The 19513-nt window shown below is 43.9% G+C and overlaps 2 protein-coding genes across 3 annotated transcripts; one reads left to right on the forward strand and one right to left on the reverse strand.

Moving 5' to 3' along the window:
* Window positions 412-13965, forward strand: LOC8071688 (DNA-directed RNA polymerases I and III subunit RPAC2). Its single transcript, XM_002449319.2, has 4 exons — window positions 412-565; window positions 674-811; window positions 12930-13006; window positions 13496-13965. The coding sequence occupies exons 2-4, from the start codon at window positions 711-713 to the stop codon at window positions 13639-13641; spliced, it is 324 nt and encodes a 107-aa protein (XP_002449364.1). The 5' UTR covers window positions 412-565; window positions 674-710; the 3' UTR covers window positions 13642-13965.
* LOC110435602 (uncharacterized protein At4g06598-like) lies at window positions 14171-18720 on the reverse strand. Of its 2 annotated transcripts, none has more exons than XM_021461328.1 (5): window positions 18446-18720; window positions 17482-18173; window positions 16695-16770; window positions 16482-16608; window positions 14171-14944 (listed from the first exon to the last, which is right to left on the reverse strand). In XM_021461328.1, exons 2-5 carry the CDS (start codon window positions 18153-18155, stop codon window positions 14745-14747), a joined length of 1077 nt encoding a protein of 358 aa, XP_021317003.1. In that variant the 5' UTR covers window positions 18156-18173; window positions 18446-18720; the 3' UTR covers window positions 14171-14744. The 2 variants fall into 2 exon arrangements, with proteins under 2 accessions (XP_021317003.1, XP_021317004.1); XM_021461329.1 differs by having other exon boundaries at window positions 17482-18278.

A 19513-nucleotide genomic window follows, 5' to 3' on the forward strand; every position in this document is an offset into this window, starting at 1 on the left:
TTTACACTTTACATGATGAGAACTATAGTGTAAAAATATTGTTTAGTATTTTTAGTATCTTACTAATATATTAACTAATTAGCCATGGTTATCTTTGTCTATTTATGAAGATGGTCAAAATGGTCATTTCAGTGCAAAATAATATTTTTACACTATAGTTCTCATCATGTATAGTGTAAAAAAATATATAGTATAATTTTTTAGCACTTATATGATTTTATATCTATTTTGTAATAATGTTTGATTAGATGTAGTGTCCGCCAGCAAATTTGACAACAAACGGAGTGTCTTTGAGCAATCTAATTTTTCTTTTGTCCGCTGGCAAACGGCCATGTTCCACAGCCAATTCTCCCTTATAAAAAAAATATTACAGTATTCATTTTGTAATTTTTTTTTCAACTAAGCAAGGCCTTACTAGGGTTTGCGGGCTGCCCGTTTTGTCTGTAGAAAACGTCCATCCAAGCCCACTGCGCTGCGCCGCCGCCACCTCCCTCCCGCGCGAGAAATTTCTCCTCCTTCCTCCAGGGTATCTTGCGAAATCTCCAGTAATCCTTAGCTGCCACTGGTGAGTTTGTGCGTTCTGATTGATTTCTCGTTTGGTTTCGCTTCCTCGCATCCTTTCTGTTTCCCTGCCAATGTTCTTATCCTGCTCGTTCTTCTTGGGGAATCACAGTCCACTGCTCGCCCGACCGGAGGGAGGCGGCGCGGCCATGGAGCACGGGTCGTTGACGGACTCGACCTCATCGACCTTCTCCATCATGGAGGAGGACCACACCCTCGCCAACTCCGCCAGATTCGTCCTCAACCAGGAGTAAGTGAAGGCTTTCTCCTCCCCCTTCTTTGTCCAATCTCCAAAGAATCAGTATCTATTCGCTCGCTATCTGTGGAACGTTGTGATTATGCTCGCATAGTCCAATAGATGCAACAGAGCGTTATTGGAGGAGGAAGTATCTCTCTTCAGTTTGTTCAAGGGTTTTTGCGATTTACAGGGGTTTAAGGTTCCGTAACAGCTGATGGGAGGACGGTCGGTTATGGCTTAGTTTTGAGGGCCTGTTAGTGTTTCTAGCTCGGTTGCATAAGGAAATCTAACGCCATTTTGATAAGAGACACTAATAAAATTCTTGTAGATGACCATGATTTTTGTTCCTGGCGAGGGCCATGATGTGCAGTTCTTCTGGGATGATCAGATGCACTAGAAGGGGTAATCACCAGAATGTGATTTTAGCAAAATTGTTGCTACATTATTTCACTTCAATTAGGTCGGCCTGTCCTTGGGGGTCATCACTATGAAACTTAGTTGGAAGGGAGAACTTCTGTTGCTGCCAGAATTTGATGTTTTTGGTTTTGGGATTCAGAAAGTAGATCGATCTATCAGTGCAGATCATGACTATGAGACTTCGCCATTGCTCTCTTTACATTATGTAGCTCCAGCAAACAACTGTTACCAGACGATGACAACAAAAGATGGTGCTCAGAGGATAACAAGCAGCATAGTAGGAACTTTAGTATGTATTTGTGATTCTGCTAACTGGTCTTTACGGAGTAGTTATTGATGGTAATATGATCATTTAGTACATTTGCTGGGTTACTAGAGGGATACTGTAATTTCTTCCTTTCCCTCTACTGTTATCTCTAGCAACCACAAAACATTAGAAAAGAAGGTGCATATGGTACTACTTTGGAAATTACCATTGTTTTGTTGATATGGTTGTCGGTCATCAATTTATATTGGTTTGTGCTTGAACCAATTTTAGACAAGTTTTCAGTTACCTTTATACCCCGTTTGGATGTAGATATTGGAGCCTGGAATTGGGAATTGGAATCAAGTTTCCTGAATTCTGCTGTTTGGATATCCTTGTATTGATATTTGGAATTGGAACTCCAATACCCCAGTATTGGACTATAACTAGAACTGAGCTCCTCCAATATGAAGCCTCGCCCCTCTGTATTGGGTGGAATTGGGGACCCCGACGCCTCCATCACCGCTCTCCCGACCCTGATACCTCCCTCGCTGTCCCAACCCCAATGCCGCCGGCCGCCTCCGAGCCAAGCGCCACGTGATGCCTCCCTTCCCTGGCCTCGTTGCTCTACCGACCCTAATGCCACCGGCCACCCCCGATCCAAGCGCCGCACGGATCCACTGATCAAAGCGCTGCAGTTTGCACGCGAGCCCTGACGCCCTGTTGCGAGTCATTGCGACCCTCTCCATGCGGAGCTCCTCTGTGTGTGGTCTCCTTCCCCGTCTCTTGAGGTCCGGCTCTGCGGTCTCCTTCCCCAGCTCCGACCACCTCTTCTTCCCCATCTCCGGCAGCTCCTTCCCTAGTTCCGACCACCTCTTCTTCCCCCAGCTCCAATAGTTCCTTCCCCGCTGTCGAGCTCCCTCCTCAGATCCATGGTGGCCGGCGATGGGAGTGGCGTGAGGCTGGGTTGCAGGTGCGGTGGAGAAGCCATGTGCATTAGCCAATTCCATCAAATGACATCCAAACATGAATGGGTATTTGCCATGTCATTAGATTCCAACTAGGAATATCAGCTGCATCCAAACAACAGAATTGGTTTTGTAACCCATTACCAATGCTAGTCTGATTTGGTATTGAAACCCAATTCAATCCCAGCATCTCAATATCTACATCCACGGAGCCTTACAGTACTTTGCTTTGTTCCATAATAAGAGCATGCCCTATTGAAGAAAACTGGACATCTCAATCAAGTCAGCTAACCTTAAATCTTTACTGTTGCCCCTTTTTTCTTACATTGCCTGATGCGAACCCGCTAGGGTTTTTGCTCGATCTTTTGATGAGAGACGGGGATAACTCGATTGGTGGATGGAGATGACGTTCACGGCCTGACTACAGCCCTCAAGACCGCGCCTTAGCAACCGATACACCACGTCCAATAGTCGTCACGATCTTGTGGAGCGCGACAACCAGCCCAAAATGAGGTGACGCAGCACCCTGGACAGCAAGACCTATCGACGGTAATTGGATCATTGCCGCTGCTGCCGAACAGGTATTGACGTGGGACTTGATTCATATGAAAGTAGACTTGATAAGCTTTCCAACAAGTCCTGAAGCGCCTGAATCCAAATCCGTATGCAACCGTGGTAATGGTCACAAGTTGGCGCTTTGCTGCTGTCCGAATCCAGCGAGCGTGAGTCCCCCCTTTCGGTCTTCTCCTTGGTTCCTAATCAAAACAAGAGTGCACGCGTTTCCATTGTCTAAACAAGATGGACACGAGCTTATCAAGGAACTCGATTATTAAGTTGACGAACACGAGCACGAGTAAGAGGACCAGATATAGGTTGTGTCGGAGAGGATGTATCGCTGGTGTTGATGTCCTCATCATCCTCCCTTTCTTGCATTTGAGTCGTCCTCGACTCAAGCTCATCTTCCTCACCCAAATAAAGCTTCAAATCTGCAATGTTAAATGTGGGACTAACCCCAAAATTTGCAGGAAGATCAAGCTTATATGCATTCTCATTAATTCGTTGCAGCACTTTAAAAGGACCATCAGCTCTAGGCATCAATTTGGATTTTCTCAGTTCTGGAAATCTATCTTTTCGCAAATGCAACCAAACCAAATCTCCAGGTTCCAGAATCAATTGCTTTCTACCTTTATCTCCAGCGCATTTGTACTTAGCATTCATGCGCTCTATGTTTTGTTTAGTGGCTTCATGCAATTTTAACATCAATTCAACACGTTGCTTAGCATCAAAATTTATTTTTTTAGAACTTGGCAAAGGCATTAAATCAATAGGAGCACGTGGCAAAAAGCCATAGACAATCTCAAAAGGACACATTTTTTAGTAGAATGCAATGAACGATTATAGGCGAACTCAATATGAGGCAAGCATTCTTTCCACATCTTAATATTCTTCTTTAAAACAGCCCTTAACATAGTGGATAAAGTTCAGTTTGACCATCAGTTTGGGGATGACAAGTGGTGGAAAATAAAAGCTTAGTCCCCAATTTGAACCACAAAGTCTTCCAAAAATGACTAAGAAATTTAGCATCACAATCAGAAACAATTGTGTTGGGCACACCATGTAAGCGAACAATTTCTCGAAAGAACAAATCAGCAATATTTGTAGCATCATCAGTTTTATGACATGGTATGAAATGTGCCATCTTAGAAAATCTATCAACAACCACAAACACACTATCACGTCCCCTCCTAGTCCTTGGTAGTCCCAACACAAAATCCATAGATAGATCCTCCCAAGGAGCATTAGGAACAGGAAGAGGTAAATACAAACCGTGGGGATTTAACCGTGACTTTGCCTTTTGACATGTTGTGCAACGAGCAACAAACCTCTCTACATCTCTCTTCATCCTTGGCCAAAAGAAATGACCAGCAAGTATGTCCTCGGTCTTCTTTGCTCCAAAATGTCCCATCAAGCCACCTCCATGCGCTTCCTGCAACAACAACAAACGAACAGAGCTAGCTGGAATGCATAGCTTGTTAGCTCTAAACACAAACTCATCACTAGTTCGACGAAAGCTAGTCGGCAGTCTACCTTGGGGTATACCCACGGTAGTAGTTTATCGGTAGACGGTGCGCAAACTACGAACTCGATGGTGACGCAAGACACGGACAAGCTTTTTATCCAGGTTCGGCCGCCGAGTTGGCGTAATACCTACGTCCTGCGTCTGGTTGTATTGATTTGTGCTGAGAGAATATGATGATGTATGACTTGTCCTCTAGGGGACCCCTGCCCCTCCTTATATATCCTGAAGGGACAGAGCTACAAGCAAAGTATCCTATTTGGTACAAAATCTTGTAGCCTTGCGGTGCACGCCGACCAGTCGTGCGCCGCACGTCTTCATCTTGTGGGCCGAGCCACCTCTGATGGTGCGGCCCATATAGGCCCATGAGGGTATAGGGGTTTATACCCCCACAGCTAGTCCCCGAGCACCATGTATTGTGATGTAACACGCCGTCTTGAGCTTCTTCGATCAGCGAGGCTTAACGTCTTCAATAAACAGGAAAGTCGCCCAAACAGTTGCAACGGTATTTTGACCAACTCAAAAGACAGTTGATCAACATTGACATCAAAGAAGCAGGTTGTTCGAAGAATGCATGGTGCTCCAAATTAAAAAAGATTTCTTTCCTGGTGAAGTGTGCCCACTTTACTTTTCTGAAAAGTATAGTCTTTCAAAAAGCAAGCACATTCACCGCAAGGTGAAGTGTGCCCACTTAGTCCCCGAGCCTGGTAGTAGGTGACGTAGGCACGTGGTGCCAGGGTCAAAAAGAAAAGTCCTCAAAGAAATTCTGAAACTGAGATGCATCGCCAGATGCATCGTACCGATGTAGTCCCCGAGCTTGCTGGAAGGCGAAGTATGAGCCTTGTAGCAAGGTCTAAAAAATCAGTCCCCGAGCATATCATGCTCGTATGCAATTGAATAGACTAATCGACCAGTCCCCGAGCATAGAACGCTCGGTGGTTGGTACTGTCCCCGAATTCTCAAATTGGTGGGCTGGTCGACCAGTCCCCGAGCGTATAGTGCTCGGTGGTCGGTGCAGTCCCCAAGCTCTTAAATTGGTGAGCTGGTCGACCAGTCCCCGAGCGTATAGTGCTCGGTGGTCGGCACAGTCCCCGAGCACGGCGTAGGGACCGGTGGACAAGTCCCCGAGCGTGGTTGGGAACGTAAACGTGCTCGGTGGTCGGCACAGTCTTCGAGCATAGCATAGAGAGTAGTCGACAAGTCCCCGAGCGTGGTTGGGAACGTAAACGTGCTCGGTGGTCGGAGCAGTCCCCGGGCACAGCGTAGGGAATAGTCGACGAGTCCCCGAGCGTAGCTTGTCGACTGGGCCAAACCCCTGAAAAATAAATATAAAGAATAGGTAGTACATGATGTATAAATAAACTTTAGATAAAAATCAGTACTGAGATAAGTTTTAGATTTTTTGTTATAAAATTAGCACAAGTAGTTAATTCATCCTAGAGCTTGTACCAGCTCTGGTCTAGCCAACAATCAGCATGAGGTGCGGAACCTAGGCATGCGTAGGATTGTCAGCCACGTCAGAGAGTACTGCCGACCACCCGGAACGCAGAGGGCGGATCTCGTGCACGTGTAGGGAGGAGTCGGAGACAGTACCGGCTCTGGAAAGCTCGTGTAGGAGAAAAAACTAGTGTGGCTAAACAAAAAGTTGTTTTTGAAGGATAATAAAAAATATTATGCCAAAAATAAATAAGATATTAGAAGTGTACTTATCTTTGGATGAAAGTCTGGTCGGTGACGACAAAATTGTTTGGCCCTCGAGCTTTTGGACTTGTTATCGTGACGGTGGTCGCGGTTGTCGTAGCGCCGTTCTTCGCGGCGATTATTATTGCGACTCGTGGTCAGAGCAAGTAGGCTAAACAATTTGGTCGATGGCCCGAGCAGGTCGGTGTTGTCGATCTGCCTCTCTTTGTAGCAGGGAAGCGGGTGACGCGTTGTCGGCGTGGTCGGAGACGTTGCTGGAGTAGTCGGAGTCGTAGCCAGCGTGGTTGAAGCCGCCGCCGACGTCGATGAAGAAGTGGTTGGCGCAGATCGGATCTACACCTCCTCCGTGGTCATGGCGGTGAAGTTGTTGAAGCTGACGGTGGACGTGAAGTCGTCCGCCATGGCCGCGAAGTCGGGGATGATGGCCATCTTGTTCGTCGGGAGAGCTGTACGCACACCCCCTACCTGGCGCGCCACTGTCGACGAAAGCTAGTCGGCAGTCTACCTTGGGGTATACCCACGGTAGTAGTTTATCGGTAGACGGTGCGCAAACTACGAACTCGATGGTGACGCAAGACACGGACAAGCTTTTTATCCAGGTTCGGCCGCCGAGTTGGCGTAATACCTACGTCCTGCGTCTGGTTGTATTGATTTGTGCTGAGAGAATATGATGATGTATGACTTGTCCTCTAGGGGACCCCTGCCCCTCCTTATATATCCTGAAGGGACAGAGCTACAAGCAAAGTATCCTATTTGGTACAAAATCTTGTAGCCTTGCGGTGCACGCCGACCAGTCGTGCGCCGCACGTCTTCATCTTGTGGGCCGAGCCACCTCTGATGGTGCGGCCCATATAGGCCCATGAGGGTATAGGGGTTTATACCCCCACAGAATGCATAGCTTGTTAGCTCTAAACACAAACTCATCACTAACGATGAATTTATTCCACCCTTTTTCATCTTTACAATGCAGCAACACGTCTCTAAAATCAGCATCATAAACATATTGGTCTTTAATAGTTTCTAACCCAAATATCTTGTAATCAAGTTGATTCAGCAAAGTATATCTCCGTGATAAAGCATCAACAATAATATTTTCCTTCCCTTTTTTGTGCTTAATAATATAAGGAAAAGATTCAATAAATTCAACCCATTTTGCATGCCTACGATTCAGTTTTCCTTGACTACGAATATGTTTCAAAGATTCATGATCAGAATGGATAATAAACTCTTTGGGCCACAAATAATGCTGCCATGTCTCTAATGTTCTAACAAGAGCATAGAGTTCTTTATCATAAGTTGAATAATTGAGAACAGGCCCACTCAATTTCTCACTAAAATATGCAATAGGTTTTCCCTCTTATAATAAAACACCTTCCAAACCAATTCCACTAGCATCACATTCAAGCTCAAAAGTCTTATTAAAATTAGGAAGTTGTAGGAGAGGTGCATGAGTTAACTTATCTTTCAACATGTTGAATGAATTCTCTTGTGCTTTGCCCCAATCAAAAGGCACCCCCTTCTTTGTAAGCACATTCAATGGTGCAGCAATGGTGCTGAAATCCTTCACAAAACGGCGATAGAATCCAGCAAGTCCTAGGAAACTCCGCACCTGGGTGATAGTATTTGGGATAGGCCATTCCTGTATAGCTTCCACCTTGGCTTGATCAACCTTAATTCCCTATGGAGTCACAACATAACCAAGAAAAGACACTCGATCGGTACAAAAGGTGCACTTCTCAAGGTTACCAAATAAACGTGCCTCGCGTAGTGCATTAAAAACAGCACGTAAATGATCAAGATGTTCATCCAATGATTTGCTGTAAATCAATATGTCATCAAAATATACGACAACAAATTTTCCAATGAAAGCACGCAAAACCTCGTTCATTAATCTCATGAAAGTACTAGGTGCATTAGTTAACCCAAAAGACATGACTAACCACTCATACAAACCGAACTTAGTTTTGAAAGCAGTTTTCCATTCATCTTCCAATTTCATACGAATCTGGTGGTACCCACTACGTAAATCAACTTTTAAAAACACAACAGCACCACTCAGTTCATCTAGCATATCATCTAATCGTGGAATAGGGTGTCGATATCGAATGGTGATATTATTAATAGCTCTACAATCAACACACATACGCCATGTTCCATCTTTCTTCGGCACTAAAATTACTGGAACAGCACAAGGACTAAGAGATTCTCGGACATAACCTTTGTCTAGTAGTTCTTGCACTTGTCGCTGAATTTCCTTTGTTTCCTCCGGGTTTGTCCTGTATGGTGCACGATTTGGCAAAACTGCTCCAGGAATAAGATCAATTTGGTGCTCAATTCCGCGTAGTGGAGGCAGCCCCGCTGATACCTCACTTGGAAACACATCAGAATACTCCTGCAAAACGTTAGCAACAGCAGGGGGCAAAGAACATTGCATATCCTCAATTGAAATCAAAGCATCCTTGCATATCAAAGCATAAGCAACAGAAGTGGATGCATTGAACTCATTAATATCTGATTTGGTAGCTATCATACAACGTCCTTTCAGTTTTATCTCATCTTTGTTACCAATTACAGATTTATCATTTTCATTGCTCTCGTTCTTTGCTTTAGTAGCCCTAGCAACATCAGTTTGTATAATAGTTTCAGGGGACATAGGATGCAACACAATTTTGCGATTATGGTATAGAAAAGAATACTGATTTGATCTACCATGATGCATAGAATCTCTATCAAATTGCCAAGGTCTACCTAGCAGAATGTTATAAGCTTGCATAGGCACAACATCACATTCAACAATATCTTTGTAGGATCCGATGGAAAAGTTAATTCTCACAAGTCTAGTTACCTTTGCCTTACCACTGTTGTTCAGCCATTGGATGTAGTAGGGATGCGGGTGTGGTTTGGTGTTGAGGGCAAGCTTCTGCACCATATCGCTGCTTGCCAAGTTGTTGCAGCTACCTCCATCAATGATCATGCGACAAGAACGCTCTTTGATGACACACTTTGTTTGGAATAAAATGTGTCGCTGATTTTGCTCCGCCATCTCCATTTGTGCACTAAGCACTCGCTGCACGATCAAGCTCTCATAGTGGTCCGCTTCACCTGCATTAATATGTTCTTCTATTTGGTCTTCATTACCTGCATGGTCAGTCGCAAGCAGTGCAAGTGTATCCTCATCAAAATCACTAGCAGATGAGTACTCACCATCATCCCTGACAATCATAACTCGCTTGTTTGGACAGTCACGCATCATGTGCCCATATCCCTTGCACCGGTGACATTGTATGTTGCTTGTTCTACCCGTCGATGCCACAGATGAAGTACTCGCAGCAGGCTTTTGCATCGTCTTCGCAACTGAATTGGTGGGGGCAGCTCGAGTCTTGTCACTAGATAATGGAGTAGAAATACGTGTAGATGGAGTTGTAGCCATGCGTTGCTGCCATGAATTAGCCTTCCCTGCAGAAATATTACTCCTTGCGCTAGCACGTCGTCCCTGCACTTCCCTTTCAGCTTTACAAGCAAGATGAAACAAACGGGTTACATTATTGTATTCTTTGTAAGCGAGGATGTCCTGAATTTTCCGATTTAACCCACCCAAAAATCTAGCCATAGCCGGTTCCTCATCCTCCTCTAGGTTACAACGCAACATACCCGTTTGTAATTTCTGATAATATTCTTCTACACTTTTAGCACCTTGTCTTAATTACTGCAACTTATTTATCATATCACGCGCATAGTAAGATGGAACAAATCTAGCTCTCATGGCCCTTTTCAGCGCATCCCAAGTTCTAGGTAAGTTATTAGGATTTTTCTTTCCATATTCTATCCACCAAACAGAAGCAAAATTTGTAAACTCACTAGTAGCAGCCCTAACACGTGTAGTCTCAGGAAATTCATGACATGCAAACTTTTGATCAACAGCAATCTCCCAAGTGATGTAAGCATCAGGGTCATATTTACCATCAAAAGGAGGTATCTTAAATTTAATCTTACGGAAAGCATCATCATTATTGTGTACCTCGCGTCGGCGGTTGCCACCCATACCTCTACGGTTGTGACGAAGGCGACGTCGATCACGAGTGTCTTGATCATCATGTTCAGTATCACCATTGTAGTCATCTTCATGACTACTGTGCTCTCAATCTCCCTCCTTTTCTTCTTTATGCTTCTCTTTATCTTCGGTGTGGAAATCATCAAATCGCCTTAGGAGAGCAGCAAGGCTTTTGTCCACACTAGCAACGGATTCCTCCAAACTTGTGAGCTTGTTGTTTGTGGCAATCTGCGTAGCCTCCAACTGCTCCAGCTTTTCATTTGTCACCTGCAAGTCGTTATCAAGTCCCTCTGTGTGCAGCTTCACTTTCTTTTTAAAATGTTGTATGATGCCCTTAGTGCGAGGTGTATGTGGTGTTTCGTTACCATCATCTGTCCCTGTCATGGTTCAAAGACAAAGACAACAAAAAGGCAAGTGAAGAAATAAAAGCCCTACAACTACTAGGATGTAGCTACAGCAAGTCGCTCACACTCAACCTGTAACACAAGTTCTTACCAATTCTTACCTTGCTTGACAGGAGGGGTCGTCTGCCAACAAATGGACAGCAATGGACGAAGTGTATCGGTGCTGCAGCACAAGACCTGTCAAGCTGTAGAGTATGTGGAGCTATAGGTGGGCTGAAACAAGGAACGAACTAGCACCACGTTAGTTATAAAAGCGAGCTGAATAAGCGTTCGACGATGGTACTGTGCTAGTCCTAGGCTAGACCGTGCTAGAGACGCGAGCCTGGACACAAAGGAAAGTCACAGCACACCCCCGAAAACAAGGTGGAACAAACTTAAAATCAATATGAAAAACAGCCCCTTTTTTAATCTTTTCTCTTTTCTTTTTTTTCTCTTTTTTTTCTCTTTTTTTTTGGGCAACCTCAAAAACTGATTATATGAACAAAAGAATACAAAAGAGCAATTCGCTACACACACTTTTTTCCGAAAGTACAGGGGTAAACTCTCTCTCTCTCTAGAGTAAGGCCGAACAAGTATGGAGTTATCTTTCTTTTTGGATCACAGAAGTACTTCGCAACAGATTCGACAGAGAGAAGATATGGTAATACTCGGCTGTGTATAGATGGTGACAAGAACTCGAAACTCTAAAGGACTAGACACTAAGACCAGCAACTCGACACCAAACCGAAGCAACGCAAATTCAACAAGCCCTAACTAAAACGGTACTAGCCAAGGCACAAAGGTTTAATAGGATTATGGAAAAACTAATCTACTATATTTTTTTGGCTTTTCTGGACTATAGGAAATTAATTAAAAACAGCAAAGGATTAGAAGTCTCTCACCGAAGAACCTTGCTCTGATTACCAACTGATACGAACCCGCTAGGGTTTTTGCTCGATCTTTTGATGAGGGACGGGGATAACTCGATTGGTGGATGGAGATGACGTTCACGGCCCGACTACAGCCCTCAAGACCGCGCCTTAGCAACCGATACACCACGTCCAATAGCCGTCACGATCTTGTGGAGCGCGACAACCAGCCCCTAGGGCTCCCGTCCTGCAAGCAATCGAAGAACTAGCAAGAACGAAAAAACAAGCACTGAATTTGCAAGATGAATTGAAGGTTTCAAACTGAATCTGAATCAACAATGGGGTTCCGAAGACAAGGAGACGGGCGGCTGATCCTGCACGCGCGCCTACAAGCAAGTAGCGAAGGCTAAACTTGATCTAAACAAAACCCAACGACCATGGCGACTCTAGAGGGATATAAGTAGATGGATTGACGACCAAAGAGGTGTTGGGGTCGTCCTCCAACCCTAGGACGCGTCCCTAATGGACCCAACTTGATACATGGGCCATCAGCCCAAAATGAGGTGACGCAGCACCCTGGACAGCAAGACCTATCGACGGTAATTGGATCATTGCCGCTGCTGCCGAACAGGTATTGACGTGGGACTTGATTCATATGAAAGTAGACTTGATAAGCTTTCCAACAAGTCCTGAAGCGTCTGAATCCAAATCCGTATGCAACCGTGGTAACGGTCACAAGTTGGCGCTTTGCTGCTGTCCGAATCCAGCGAGCGTGAGTCCTTCTCCCTTTCGGTCTTCTCCTTGGTTCCTAATCAAAACAAGAGTGCACGCGTTTCCATTGTCTAAATAAGATGGACACGAGCTTATCAAGGAACTCGATTATTAAGTTGACGAACACGAGCACGAGTAAGAGGACCACCTATAGGTTGTGTCGGAGAGGATGTATCGCTGGTGTTGATGTCCTCATCATTGCCTAAGCACTAAGTCACTCTTAAAGCTTAGTTTCTTCTCATACATACGAGTCCTAATGCACTCTTAAAGCTTTAACATTTTTGTTTGATACACACACTAAGTCTCAAGGCAATGTTTAGGGCCTACTTGTTCTAGTTTGACTTTTTTTGTTTGAATATAAACACTCTAGGTATCAAGGCGATGTTTAGGGGCTCATTTATTCTGGTTTAATGGCTTAGCGTTTAGAAAATATATGATATGTACTTATGTAGATTATTATGTCAACTCCAAAAGACCATCCTCGCAAATGACATCACTATATTCATGCTAAAGCCATTTATTGCATTGGAGTTTCTTGAGAAAAAAGGTTGGCCTTGCAGACACTTCATGTACATGCTAGAAATATTGTATATTTTGGAATCGAAGACTAATAGTTCTGCAATATATTGCATTATTATTGTCTTTACAGCCCAAGGGTAGCATTTTGTGGATATAGCATCCCTCATCCTGCTGAGAAGAAAGTCAACATAAGAGTTCAAACAACAGGTACCACAAATCCTGACATTATGGCATTCCCTTTGGCCATGGCTGAATAAGTGAATATGCTGTGAAGCTGTTGTATCGATTTGTTCTCCATTTAATGGTTATCTAGTGAATTTGCAATAATCACATTCCATTGTGCTCCTCGCTACTTCCTACAATAACCTAGTTGACTTGTACGTACAAAGATGTTTTTTCACTTGTTCTAGTACATAACTATTATTATGGTGGCGATGATGCACTCAATCATCTATCATGTAGGACACTAAGATGTGTTTCGGGGAACTTGTTGAATGTTTCTTCCCAGAGACTACACATCTAATATATTGTTTGTTTCGAGTGTTTGATACTAAAATGCAACATTGATGCTACACTTTATGCAAAGCTCGGATGACCTAACGATGCCATCCCATATTCTCATTCCCACTAAATGACCGCTCTGCTCTAGTTCCCCAAAAGGATGCTCACACTCCTGACGCATGTTTATATTGGCAGGAGATGCAGCAAAGGATGTACTGAAAGATGCTTTGCAGAATCTGATGATTATGTGCCAGCATGTCAGAGGGACATTGGACAACGCCGTGGCTAACCATAGAGCAAAAAATACTACTGCAGAACAAATGGATGTTGACCGGAAATAGATGAACTCAGTGTTCGTTGAGACCAACACAATATTCTGTTTTTTAAGCTAATTTTGCTAAAATCTTGGTACTGAATATACACTGTTACTGCAATCTTCTTAGCTTGCAAAAGTTACTGCTTTGGAGAGTCGGAAGCTCAGAGCTCAGTCATTGTTCGAGTTGTCTGATATAGGTGTAAATGGTTTGTATTCATTAGCTTCCTTTTCTGTAACACTGAAACTCCTCCAGTTTATTGCAATATGTATTTTTATGATGACCTAAACAATATTATATTATGGTGAACTAAGTTTCCAAAAGGTTATGGATTAAACATGTACTCGAAAAGTCATATTTATGCTCAAACATCGAACACTTCAACAAATATATTTGCTGTATTCTCGAATGCAGTAAAAGCTCCATCTAGTCATCTACCATGATGGTCTTTGACACAGTTTGAGAGTATCATTGATCATCTATGGACTGAATTTGACATGCTGCCAATAAATTAAATCAACCATACCTCAGCACTGCTTCCGTACAGAATATACAATTTGGGGGGGCAAATTTTAACATCAACAAGAAATGCTGAGCAATTCACGGAATATTCATAGGACACCAACATCAAGGGCATCCTGAAGTTTGAAGATCACTAATACTTCATTTGCACTAGCTTATTGAGTACTGAGAAATAATAGCACAACATACAGTTATCAAGGATGTGGCACATTTCCAAAGCAACTTACCTGATGCTGACTAGTGCTCCACATTCCACTAATAACGCAGAACTAATCCAAACATGGCTACGATGCATGAAGAATACAGCTCAGGAAAAAAGGGGATAGTAACAGATTAGAACCCTAGCATGGGAAATGGTACAATGATGCTTGAAAAGCATCTAGCTAAAAAGAAAACCCTAAACACCGCCGACTGGTCGAGCATCACCAATGGACGCGAGCTGAGGATGACCGCCAGGTGCATATCCCGAAATAATAAACATCAGATAAATAGCTATTAGCCTTTTCTGGTGTTATTCACGCAATCCAAGTGCACTTCTCCTTTCTTGGTGGAGATGACAGCCACACGTTGGTGGCAACTGATAATACCCACAAGAATGGAAGGATTTACTAAGTACGAAGAGGCCCAGAGAGAGCATCCCGGCCTGAGTTGGGGTCTTTGTGTTTCAGAGACAAGTTGGCAAACTGCACATCAAGGTCTCTGCTGTTACTGCGAACAAGAGCAGGAACCTGTTGCTGCTGCTGCTGCTGCTGTTGCTGATATAGAGACCTGAGACGACCAATTTCCCGCTCAAACATCTCCTGTTGAACTGCAAAATTGAGAAAGAATGTTCAAAGTTTTTCTTCTAATCAGAATAACAAAATCTTAGCAGGCATTCAGTATCAACAAAGCAATGCACTCCTGATGATGAACTGAAAACTAACGAAAAGAAGATGCCTAGCTTCTGGTTAGATACTTCCTCAGATCGCAGATATAAGTTCTATAGGACATCGACACGGTCTGAACTTTGACTGGCAGTAACTACAAAAATTTATTATCTTAATGAAAAGAGTAAATATGTTATGAAAGTATTTTTCATAAGAAATCCTGTAACACCAATCTTGTGTTATCAATTCATATAAAGTTCCAGATATTGATGCTTGGTGATAAAAGTTGGGAAATTTTGACTTTGGACAACCCTAGATGGCCTTATATTTACGATTGCTAAAGTAGCAGACTGGCCGTTACTGAGGCACTCTTTAGCAGGGCTTTTGTTAGGACTAATCCCAATGGCTTAATCAAAAGTCAAAACCAAGCCAAGACACGAGAACGGCTTATGAAGCATTGAAGCCAAAACCAAGCCAAAAAAAGGTGAAGCCAGACCATTTCATTTTTTGCCTAGAAGCTGAAGACATAAAACCATGGCTTTTCCTGGCTTCACCATTAGCCCTGCCAAAGAAGGCCTTAGTTTCTTTTGACAAATGTAAGCCCATAGGTGCTTCTTTTGTAGGCCAACTAAATTTTTGTAAGATACTATTTACTACTTGGATGTTAAGCAGATATAGTAAGTCAACAACATAGAAGGTCTTATTAAATACAGCCACTGGTATGTTGATTATGTAGTTAACTAGCAACATAGTTGAGACCTACTGCCTCAAGTTCGGCATTGGGCCATTGGTATGCTAGTATGCAGATTGAAGAATTTCACATGTTATTGGTACCACCGTGCTTTTCCAAATTATACTAACAAATTGTTTTTCGCATCTTGGTAAAGGTTGGAAACTGGGTTAACCAAGTTTGACTTGTCTAGGTAGTTTGGTTTCCAGCTTCTAGTTACAGGTTTTCCTTGGATATCTGGATTAATTAAACTATGAGTGATCTGTCAACTGAGTTCACTACTAGTTAGTTAAAAATAAAAAATTTCCATAATAGCTCTATTGAAGGTTCGACCATAGATGCATGTACATGATACATCTTACTGAGAAAACAATTCAGTGCTAAGCCCTCACTTTAAAGTTAGGAGGGATGTCCTCATGTCATTGGTTCTTTTGTTGCTTCAACTGAGAAAACATTGTTTAAAAAATTATTGATGGTCTTAGTAGATGCTTAAATGGTTATAAACCCAATAAGAACCATTGGTAAATGTCCTCTTAAATGGGGATAAACCAAAAATAATAATAACAATGACAATCAGAGCCACTATCCAGTTAAGTGAAAATTTTATTTGAATCAATGTCTCAAAGTAACATCTATCCTTGACACATTATTAGTATCTCAGGAAAACCTAATGCAAGTTACTGAAATGATTTGGATGGAGAGCACAACCTGGAGATAAGATAAAATAAAATATTAGGGATAATACTTACAGCGTTTAATAAGTTGTTCCTGTGCTAGACTCTCCAGTCTTTGCTTCAAGGCTTTGTTTTCCAGGTCGAGCATAATATTCTGCTGGGTAAGGAACTCCATTTCAGCAGACACTTCTACCCCTTCTGACTGCATGATTTGATCATGAATATCTTTCCGTCACATATAATACCAAATTTAAAGAGAAATAAAAACCATTCACCGTGGTAAGCAACCTGTAATGCCTGGACTCTACCCTCAAGCTCTGCAATATACTGCAGCTTCCGAACACGGGACCTCTGAGCATATTGCCTGCAACCAATTGAAATGACACCTTAATGAAAACAAAAAATGAGCAATCATTGTAATCTCAACAAATAGGATTGATTGAATAGCATGATGACCTAAATGAAATATTAAATTCTATGATTCCAAGTTTAAATTGAATATCTCTAAATTACCATATCTTTACTTTTAGTCAGTGTAGATCAGGTCTGGCACATTTTCCAAGCATTATAGCTGATAAGGACACATCTGGTTCCAGGATTTCTCAAGTTGCAAACTGGAAAGCTTGGGTGTGAGTTGTTTCTCATTTATGTTACCACAGGTCAATTCTAAAGTACTACACATTGACCATGCATGCGCACAAACTACAGGTTCACAGCACATGCACACAGGCCTATTCAATACCAATTATTCAGTAAGTTACAACACATATGAAATAAATATATAGCTCACACTATACTGTGCCCACAGGAACTGAACGGTCTGTGCAACAACACAAATCAAACTTCAACAAAAATGCTGCTGAATTTATCATGACAGTGATTGTTCAATTCTCAAGGTCAAGAAAAACATCAAATTACAATATATGCACTATTCTTAGTTTTAGCTATAATAAAATGTATATTTAAGGATCCTGTGCTTAAGGTTACAGTGAGATGTCTTGAGCTTTTCAGATTATTGCAGTAGCATTGTGCAAGTGCGAAACAATAATTCACATTCAACAGTAATCAAACTCACTGTTTAGCACGCTTGTTGTCCGCCTCTGACTGTGCATGCTTCGGCAGCACACCCTCCTTGGCTCCAACTTTTTGATCATGGCCAGCATCATCAGGAGTTCTCTTGTCCATGCCATGGTCATGCTCCCTCGGCACGTTCGGTGGCCCATGATGCCCGCCAACCTTATCTTTCATGGGCATTGGCAGGCCACCACCATGCCTGAAACCCGCCGAATTCGGCATGCCTTGCTCCCACGGCCTTCCATGTGCCCTCCCAAACGATGCCGGCTTGGCATAGTACTCCTGCACACCACCCCACGGCGCAGGCTGCCCACCTCCTCTCCCCATCCCCTCGAAGCCATTGGCGTAAGCACCAGCGGCGCCAGCAGCTCCACCGTCAAACAGCGCAAACGAGTCGCTGGACGACCTGCGGTGCCCAGCCCGGCCGCCGCTCTGCCGCGCCGCGGGCGTCTCGGGCTCGTTCAGCAGGTCATCGAGCCACAGCGGCGGCTGCTCCTCGATGAAGCTCTCGGACGACGTGCGCTGGTGGTGGCCGTGCCGGTGGTGCGCCGCACCAACCTGCGGCCGCGCGATTGGACCGCGGTCCGCGTACGGCGACGGCGCCGCCGCCGTCGGGAACGGGCTCCGCGGCGGCAGCAGCGCCTGCTTATGGAGCTTCGGGTTCGCCATCATCATGCCCTCAGGCCGACCAAACTGCCAAGGACAAACAGCTCATCTCAAACCGAAACCCAAGATTCGAGCAAATTCAACGCCAAAGTAGCACGTGCTTTGCGTCCAATCCAGGTAGGCGGATTCAAGCTGAAGTTGAGCAACGAACTACCAACAGATCAGGAGCGGGCACAGTAGAGGAATTGTCGCCCAAAAAATCGAATTTAGTGGGAGGTAATTGGGTCAGATCCGAGTGCATATAGCTTGGAAGCGCTCGGTTCCGCACGGCAGCAACGGACAGGAAAAGGGCGGCGTACCTAGTGGACGATCGTCGCCCGCGAAGAGCCGATGAAGACCTCGTCCAGTCGCCGCCGCCGCTGCCGCCGGCGAGGAACAGGGACGCGAGCAGCTACGGATCGGATCGAGAGAGGAGATACCTTTGGTTGGGGAAGAAAAAAATCTCCTTGTGTCCGGATGATTTCAATTCAAAATTCGGATTTTTCCTCGGAGCGGCGGAGGGTTCAAGAGAGAGAGAGGGAAAGGGAGGGAGGAGAAGAATGGAGAGGAGGAAATCGTAAAGTGGGTTGGGTTAGGAGAAAATCAATAAATACTCAAACGTGTTTTTGGGGAAATGTCGGAGGATCATTAATTCGGGGAAACCGTGGCCGTCGATTCGGCGATCGGACGGTGGATGCGGTTGAAACGGATATTCTGTAGTGCGTGGGATGCTGGTGCCGCGTGCTAGTGGCGAGAGAAATGCTGTGGATACCAAGGAGTGTACACCGATGACTAATAAAAAATAATTGCGGCACCTAACAAGAAGTGAATGTTGGAGACCCTAGCATTTTTTAAAAGAATGATATGGACAGATTGGATACCGAGAATTGACTTTTTTTTTGACAAAATGCAAGGGAATTTATTGCCCGCAGCCAGAAGCTGCAATAATGGATACATAGTTGAGGTCTACTTGAAGTAGAGCCTGAAACAAAGAGCAAATGGGCCCGCAAAGAGGCTTGGTACAATTACAATTTTGTGTTGTGAGCGTGGAATTTCGGGCTTGTTTAGCCAAAATGTCAGATGTTGTGTTTTGAGTTCTGTTGATCTTGAAGAGCTGTGTTTGAAGACTTGCTGCAATGTTGGAGTAAACCTGCGTGAAAGGTTTGATCCTCCACTGGGGCGGGTTCTGTTGCTGCTCCTGATGGAGGGAATGCATCTGCTGTTAGGAATCTGAAAGAAAGTTGCAGGATTGAATTTGGAGAGCTTTGACAATATTTGCTCCAAGAGCGAGGGCTGCCGCTTCACCCATGAGCACAGAGTGACAATTGTGAAGTTGCGCTTTGACATAGATAGCTTAAAGTGGCTGAACCTGAAAATTGACAATAAAA

Source organism: Sorghum bicolor, chromosome 5, assembly GCF_000003195.3.
Source record: "Sorghum bicolor cultivar BTx623 chromosome 5, Sorghum_bicolor_NCBIv3, whole genome shotgun sequence".
NCBI classification, from domain to species: Eukaryota; Viridiplantae; Streptophyta; class Magnoliopsida; order Poales; family Poaceae; genus Sorghum; species Sorghum bicolor.

What these genes read in the sequence shown, in the direction of transcription:
- LOC8071688 (XM_002449319.2), top strand. Translation starts at nt 711, where the DNA reads ATGGAGCACGGGTCGTTGACGGACTCGACCTCATCGACCTTCTCCATC. An exon ending in AGATTCGTCCTCAACCAGGA is followed by an intron (nt 812 to 12,929) that starts GTAAGTGAAGGC and finishes TTGTCTTTACAG; the next exon opens with CCCAAGGGTAGCATTTTGTG. An exon ending in CATAAGAGTTCAAACAACAG is followed by an intron (nt 13,007 to 13,495) that starts GTACCACAAATC and finishes TTATATTGGCAG; the next exon opens with GAGATGCAGCAAAGGATGTA.
- LOC110435602 (XM_021461328.1), bottom strand. Translation starts at nt 18,155, where the DNA reads ATGATGATGGCGAACCCGAAGCTCCATAAGCAGGCGCTGCTGCCGCCG. An exon ending in GACAACAAGCGTGCTAAACA is followed by an intron (nt 16,771 to 17,481) that starts GTGAGTTTGATT and finishes AATTGGTTGCAG; the next exon opens with GCAATATGCTCAGAGGTCCC. An exon ending in GGAACAACTTATTAAACGCT is followed by an intron (nt 14,945 to 16,481) that starts GTAAGTATTATC and finishes TCAATTTTGCAG; the next exon opens with TTCAACAGGAGATGTTTGAG.